The 7822-nt window shown below is 36.6% G+C and overlaps 1 protein-coding gene across 7 annotated transcripts; it reads right to left on the bottom strand.

Moving 5' to 3' along the window:
- Nucleotides 1–284: 284 nt before the first annotated feature.
- On the bottom strand, nt 285–7536 carry LOC131061842 (uncharacterized). 7 transcript variants are annotated; one of them, XR_009372369.1, is made up of 5 exons: nt 7076–7519; nt 5990–6177; nt 5822–5899; nt 4220–4340; nt 2972–3127 (listed from the first exon to the last, which is right to left on the bottom strand). XR_009372369.1 is itself a non-coding variant. In XM_059220037.1 (4 exons), exons 3-4 carry the CDS (start codon nt 5897–5899, stop codon nt 385–387), a joined length of 438 nt encoding a protein of 145 aa, XP_059076020.1. In that variant the 5' UTR covers nt 5990–6229; nt 7076–7536; the 3' UTR covers nt 285–384. The 7 variants fall into 7 exon arrangements, 4 of the variants coding, with proteins under 4 accessions (XP_059076020.1, XP_059076021.1, XP_057851685.1 ...); XM_059220037.1 differs by lacking the exons at nt 2972–3127; nt 4220–4340 and adding an exon at nt 285–744 and having other exon boundaries at nt 5990–6229; nt 7076–7536; XM_059220038.1 differs by lacking the exons at nt 2972–3127; nt 4220–4340 and adding an exon at nt 285–744 and having other exon boundaries at nt 5990–6174; nt 7076–7536.
- Between the last annotated feature and the right edge of the window lie 286 nt (nt 7537–7822).

Here is a 7822-nt window from a genome sequence, read left to right as displayed (position 1 = left end):
TCTTACTCTGATATTGTTGTTCATCTAATCTTTTTACATATTTCAGTCATTTTTCTCTAAGTTGCCGGTTCGGGTTCGGGCACCGGTTCGGGTTCGAAGAACCCGGTACGTCGGTACGACAAAATTTTGAAAAGGGGTTTGGGTTCGTTGGTACAAAAACATGTAAATATATATATATATATTGATATTTATGAAGCTTTTTTATGAAGCATGAATTAAAATTTGCATGTCACATAGCATCATATAAACAACAAAACAAACATAAACTTGTAATCATAGCATCATGATCATACCATAATAGCATCATATACATCAAGTTTAATATCAAAATGACAAAATATTCAAGTATCATTGTTTCAACTTTCAACAATATAAACTTAAAGTTTAATCATCAAATGGATTATCTAATTCATCCTCCTCCTCCTCCTCCTCCTCATTGACATTGACATTAGATGAGCCAATGCCACTTGCACTTGCACTATAAGTTGGCTCAATTTCCGAGTCATCAAGTGTCAATGCAAGAAGCTGAGAAGCAGGGGCATCCAAATCAGTATGCTCTGGCTCTATATCCCACATTTGTGTTTCCCCTTGTGTGTAGTCATGTTGTTTGTGTGAAAGAAGACGGAGGTTGGAATGCACATATATTAAATTCTCCGCTCTTTTTGATAGCAGCCTATTGCGCTTTACTGAGTGGATGAAAGAGTATGTGCTCCAATTTCTTTCTGAAGCAGATGAACTATCAACCTATGAAGACAAAGTAAACAATTAAAGTTATACATTAATAAAAATAAAATTACTAGCAACCTATGAAGACAAAGTAAACTATAAATAAACTAAAACTTGTAAATTTAAAATTTTAATTTATTAAACTTACTTGTGATAAAACTTTTATAGCGAGGGGTTGTAGGTGTTGGAAGCATGTGCCATGGAAGTACCACCAGCTATGAGCATCCTTCTTGGATCTATGACGAAGTGCATCAACACAGACCATTCCCATTTGCGAATTCTATGAACTCATTTGTAACATCTCGCAAATCATCATCGGGATATAGTCTAAGAAATGCTGCCTTGTACCCATCAAATACTTCTAGATCTCTCCATGGTGGAATCCTTCCTGGTTTATCAAGAAATTGATTGCTATAGTACTTAGGTGTCAAGGCATAGGCAAGAAGGTGCAAATGAGTGGTCATCTTATTCCACCTTTCTACAATAATTACTTCTAGTTCTTTGAAGAATTTCTCCTAAGGATCATTCTCTTTTTCATTTATAGTGACCTTTATTTTTTCAAACATTGAGTCAATGCCATCATAAATCTCACCTATGCAAGGCCTATCCATGTCTGTATAGCAAATCATGCTCATGATGGGGCTCAGTGATACTTAGGAGATATGTAACAAGATCCCACCATTTCTCATTCAATATTCTATCCCTAATTTTTTCTGCCCTCTCAGTGCTACTTTGCTTTCATACAGTCCAATTGGTGTTGATCAGCATATTGCATAGTGCCACTCTAACTTTCACAAGTCGTCTTAAGATGATTGTGTTTGATGCAAAACGGGTCTCAGCAACCTATAACACAAATTAATGTCAAATGATTAAAAAATAAAGCCAAACTTTAAAGAAGAATACACAATATAGCTTACACAATGATATTATGAACATTGAAAATTTAAAAAAATCAAAAAATGTAAAATTAAATTACTATTTCACTTACCTTCAATAGCTCCAAATTCGAATAGGTTCTAAAAATCCCTTGAGACATGTGGTGGTTTGTGATGAACATCTAGATGTACTCAGCCTCTGCATACACATCTCTGATCCATTTTATTTTTTGCCCAATCCTTTGTAGTATAAAATTGAGTGAATGTACCGCACAAGGTGTCCAAAAGATGTGATCATAACGTTGCTCAACCAACAAACCAACAACTCTACAATTTTTTGCATTGTCCGTTATGACTTGGACAACATTGTGGGGTCCCACAGACTCAATGGCAGAGATGAGAATTTCTGCAATAAATTGGCCATCTTTTATTTGGCCCTCACAATCCACAGCTCTCAAAAACATTGCCCCATTAGGGGACACCGCTATGACATTGATCAAGGGACAGTTTTTAGCATCTGTCCACCCATCCGAAACAATTGTTACACATGTCTCAACCCATGAATCCCTTATGGGTTTCAATGCATCTTCAACCCTTTTCACCTCTTTCTCCAATAATGTTTCACATACCTTCTCATAACCGAGGCCCTTATACCCTCTTGTAGCCTCATTAACACTTTTTATCATTTGCTTCCAATATGGGGAGCGAACAACATTGAATGACAACCCATTTGCATAAATGCACCTTACTATATCTTCCTCAGCATTGTCTCTACTCTCATTTTAGAATGCGGTTTCTAAAGGTCCCTTTGTTCTTTTACGTATCAAGGGTGGTTCACTTTGAGGTTCATTTGTGGCAAAGAAGGGGTGGTCTTCTACTACAATAGTGGGATTAGAAGGGCCTTGCATTCCCTTTGTTTTCTTTGATACGGTTTGGTTCAATCTACGAGCTTCCCTCTCTTCTGCCGCCTCATGCTCCCTAATATATTTCATCACTGTCTCATCCGGTCTAGGTTTACCATTTTTTCCAACGCATTTTTTGATGCCTCTTCCTTTTATTCCACACAAATGGCCTACCACCCAATAATATGAACTATTACGTTCAATATCACATCCATGGCATTTCCAATGGAATCCCCCACCTCCCGGAAGTTGTTTTATAATGTCCACATATTTCCATAAGGGAGAATTTGGATCATTTCTTTGTTTTGCAATTATTTGTTCATTGCCAATGGAGGAAGATGTAGATGCCATTCTAGTTCCTATGGCAAGAAATAATATAAACATTACTCAAAAACAAAAACTAAATAATGAAAAAAAATTCAAGTTTCATGTTTGACAATTTGTGAAACAAAAAAAGTTGGAAAAAAATGTTTAAAAACCTACCTCTTGCAGCCAATGGAAGCTTGAAAATGTATGGAAATGATGCTGCAACACTTGTTGAAGCTTCAAAAATCAGTCTTCAACTCCTCTTTGATCTTGGAAGCCAAATTTTGTTCACCCTTTCTTCAACCTGCTCTCATAAAACTTTTGTTTGCAACACAAATGAGGTGAAATGAGTCAATACAATGTTTTAGAAGTCAATTTTAGGTTATAACTTTCACTTTTTACAAGGCGGAATTGAAAAAAAAATTAAATTTGCATTGTCTTTTGACTTTACGGGCCGCCCGGGTTCGACTCTGGGTTCGACTAGGTTCGACCCTAGTCAAGCCCACTGTGGGTTTTTCGAACCTTGGTTGAACCCAGTTCGAACCGGACCCGGTCGAACTAGGACCCATACCAGGGGGGCCCAGAGGCGAACCCAGTAACCTAGATTTTTCTTTGTTGTTAACAAACTCATTAAGGAATATCCTTATAGACTTGACATGGTGAAGTATTGTACCAATCTTACTCTTGCTTCGCTGATCAGATGAGAGAATTACAGGACATGTTCAATCTATAATGCGCAGAAGGAAGTCTACAAGTAGATAGTGTACATAGCAACTTTAATCTTCACTCTTATTTCATCCATATATCTTCCGAGCTCACTAACAAGGCTCTAGACTTTTCTAGAGTTTATAATCTGTGTTCCACAACGTTGCAGGGACATCTGACTGTTCACCGTGAGACAAAATCCAAATTACAACCAACAAAGCTCATTTTAGGATTATGTAGACAACTATAGGCACAACATTTCGTTGAGAGAGCCAAACTCTTTCATCCAGTAGTTTAGTCTTCTTGTGGATGAACAAATTTGTAATAGCGATGGTTCCTAGCTTATAATGATGGATTTGCAATCTTTTCTCCAAAGTAGTGCATATCCCATCACAAATCAAACGTGTAGAATCATGAATTTCAAGACAGCAAATAGAATGTTGGTCTGCTGTCTTATTTTGGTGTTGTAATTGGAAAGATATGAGGTGAGGTAAAGTTAACTGGATAGTTGGACCGACTTCTAAGTTATAGGTCTGAATTGTCAATTATGTTACCCTGCAGGTTTGTAATGTATTTTATTATTATCTGAATATATAATTTAAGAAGAAATGTACTATTATTACTTGATGGGAAGAAGCTTGAACAGCTACCATAAGCTGGTGCTGGAGGAAGGTTTTATTTTAAACTTTTAAACTGACCTTTTACCTGAAACAAGTCCCCACCTGCCATTGCTTAGAATCCCTGTCTAGAGGTGATGGCAGTATGGCATTCGCAGTTGCTCTGTTTCATACAAAACCACACCTCTGTTCAACTGTTAACATGTCCCCTGTTGGCAGTGGCACAAAGAGAGAGTTGGAACATAATTCATATAGCTAGGGTATACACCATCACATACATTGTTGAATACTGAAGAAGTCAAACTTAATCACAAGTTTTATAAGGTCCTTTTCACAAAATTAACTTCATATGCAGTCAATCTAGAAACATCTTCCAAAATATTACAACTAAGATCACTTAAAATGGTCATTTTTGTTTTGCTGTTTGTTAAAAACTATCCAAAATTATCTAATACTTGCAGTTATTGCAAATTGTTAAAAACTATAATATACAATCTATAATATATTTATTCCACAAAATTCTTTTTCATATTTTCAATCACATTTTAGCAGTTTGTGAAGAGCTTTTTGAGATATTCAATGGCCGTTTTGTCTGGTAGCTAGCACTGCTGGAGGTAGACCTGTTTTGAGAAAGCACTATGTCAATAAGTGCATTTACATATTCTGTTACATGAGATTGCATGAGTTGGTGAGAAAGCCATGTGAGACATCCCAATTGTACCAAACACTGCATCCGTTGATCTAAACTATGTTTGACATTCTCAAAAGGTGCATTTTTATTGTCTTCTTTGCTTGTTATGGCAAGAAGAGCATCCACAATTCCTTGATTTAAAAGATAGCCAATCCAGCAAGCTCCTCTCTTGCTTAAGTTTAAAATCAGTGCTAGTGTCATCTTTTATTTTTTCTAAGATATAGAACATAAGGTCCTTGTTCCGCATCACCCACTTGCATTGCTCATTATCTCTGATGGATCAATGACATCAATATTATGAAACACTGTACAAAATTTCCATACCTGATCATTCAAATCGAACATAGACACAAGATTCGAGTAAGAACAGGACCATTAAAGTCAAGCCATAGACATAACTTTGTAAGAAGCCAAAATCAACAACAAAAGGCAAAAGAACAAACGTAGACTCTCCAATGGATGGAAAACCAGACCAGAAAAAGAAAGAATAGATTTCAGGTGGTGAAGTAGAAAACAAGGAGGCAACAGAAAAAAAATTGAAGAATGACTGCTTCTGGAACCCAAAAGAAAAATATTAAATCTCTATAAATTTTGCACTACTTATTACACTTAATGTATGAGTAGTGCAATGAATAAAACTAGCACTCTTTAATTTGTATAGAAATATAGAACAAAGAAAGATACATAGTCAGAAAAAGGATAGACGTAGTTAAGTGCTTCTCAAATTTAATGCCATAACTTGGTCTTCTAAAGTAGATTTTACAAAATATGAAGTTATCAGCTTAAACTGTTAAGAAATTCATTCAAATTTGATCATCTAGAAGAAAGCAAAATAATTAAGAGACCAAACCTGACGAATTTTCAAAAAAATTGCTCTATTCTGTAAAACCTTTTTGAGTTATAAATTGTGATTGCAGAATTTCACTGGTATTACAATATTTTAAGATTTTATAATATTATAAATATTTTGAAAATTTATGTTTCTCAATATATGCTTACCCATCTTTCCAATTCCGTCCATTCTAGGCAGGCATTAAAACAATTTCCATCCAACTTTGTGAAAAATACTTGCAGCATCTGCTAAATCAAGTACACGATGAAATGTTATATTCGCTTTTATAAGAGAAATACAGAAGGAAAAATGAAAAGATAGATCGTAGTATTTACCTGATAATTTCACCATTATCAAAAGCTTAGCCGTCCATACTAGGAGGTGAAATGGAAGAGGCAGAGCATTTTAGACCTGTCAAAGTACGTGGAATGTAAACGCAGAGAGACAGGGGGGCGGAAATAGCCCCAGGGACTAGGGCAACAGCAGCGGTGGTACAGACTGTAGTGTCACAATATGCAGCCTCCTGTCCAGAAACGAAGAAAACTGAGAAAACCTGTGAATGCATCTACAGCCCTCTGCAAGGCCAATCACAGGCGGCCAAAGTATTTTTATCCAAAATACTGATAGAAAATGTGCAACTTGTACATTGTAAATATTTAAAACGAAATTTATGAAACAAATTCTGGCAGTTTGATTGGCCTAACAAGAAAGGAAATATCATTGTTTAACGTTTCAGCCTGTGCAATAGTTCCTACACTACCAGTTTTTATTAAGAAACCACCCAGCGCTATGGAGAATACACCCTTGGGCAAGCTAGTTTTAATGTGTTTGAGCACTATAAAATATAATCACCTACCCCATACGCCTAGAAATTTCATTTATATCAATTTTATTAAGGATTTCAGAGGCGAGTAGGGTTTTCAAATCAAAATGGCGTTGCCCAATGAATTACACGATCATGCGTGAAAACTACATGAGTATGGAGACCGCCAGCAGGAACCTAAAGGTAAGTCCCAGGTTTTAATTATTTTTCTTTGATTAGGCTCAAGTACCCATTTTCCATCTATACTTTTAGTTTTATTAAACTTCATCAATCTGTAAGAGAATTCCTTCGAGCATTTGGATAGGTTCCAAGAACAAGATTGACCACTTGTCACCAGTTGGGTACGTTGACATACAGTGAGCGCGAGCTGGGTCTAGGGATTTTGAAGAAGGACGCTTTGAACAATATTGGGTTCCATGGAGCAAAGCAATTTTGTGTTAGAAAGACCTAAAACTAATAAGGGTTGCAAGATTTCAGATCATACAAAGCAGAAAGAGAAGGCTAAACCGATTAAAAAGAGGAACAACACCAACAGTAAAGAAGAAGCAATAACAAAATACACCCAAACAACAGTAAAGAAGAAGCGATAACAAAATACCTGTAAGAATTGAGAATGATTCAACAACTACTCAGAGCGCTTCTGGAATAACTAAAGGATGTTTTTGAAATGACTCACAATGCAACAAAATACGGCTGTAGCTATTCTGGCTCCAAAACGGCATGCCATGCCATGATGCAGCTCCAAAATCGCATGCCCCTCCATGATGCCATGAGACATGTTCTCGGACCCACCATCCCGCTGTCGTGGAGGTATGTTGCTGTTTTGCGGTTGACGGAAAAGATTTGAACACAGCTAATTTGAAAATGTCTGCGTTGATTTGAAACACCCACGTTAATTTGAAACGCCCGCCTCAGTTTGTAAACGTGTCCAAAAATTTGAAATGCCCGCTTCAATGATTATTTTGCCAAAATAGTTGCACCCTGCAAGAGAGAGAATTTACAGGACAATGGAAGATTTACAAGGCTAATTTGCAAGGTTCTAAAAGGTTCAGACCCTGATTTTAGCTTTCTTTATTCATAATAGGTTTGTCTTCAATTTTAGAGTGCTTTATGTATAGTATTTTTTGGGATGAATTGTTATTGTTCTATTAGGTTTCAATGTGCAAAGAGAATTTCCTATTTTAGTACCGATAATATATGTTGCCTTCCTTTCGCTGATTGCTCCTCCTAAGGGATGACGGGAGGAATGGATTGTGGTACCTCTCGAGAAGACCGCCATACTGCTCGTGGGCCAATTGGATTTACATGCTCCCCTGCTCCATAGGACGCTGAAACGAGTGCTCCC

The sequence above is a fragment of the Cryptomeria japonica genome, chromosome 4 (assembly GCF_030272615.1).
Source record: "Cryptomeria japonica chromosome 4, Sugi_1.0, whole genome shotgun sequence".
Classification (NCBI taxonomy): domain Eukaryota; kingdom Viridiplantae; phylum Streptophyta; class Pinopsida; order Cupressales; family Cupressaceae; genus Cryptomeria; species Cryptomeria japonica.
Note: the sequence above shows the minus strand (reverse complement) of the source record. Positions and strands in the feature narration are given on the sequence as shown.

Excerpts from the sequence above, each read along its gene's own strand:
- LOC131061842 (XM_057995701.2), bottom strand. The coding sequence starts at position 997 with ATGGGAATGGTCTGTGTTGATGCACTTCGTCATAGATCCAAGAAGGAT. Across the intron at positions 745-874 it reads CTATAAAAGTTTTATCACAA|GTTGATAGTTCATCTGCTTC; the intron begins GTAAGTTTAATA and ends TTGTCTTCATAG.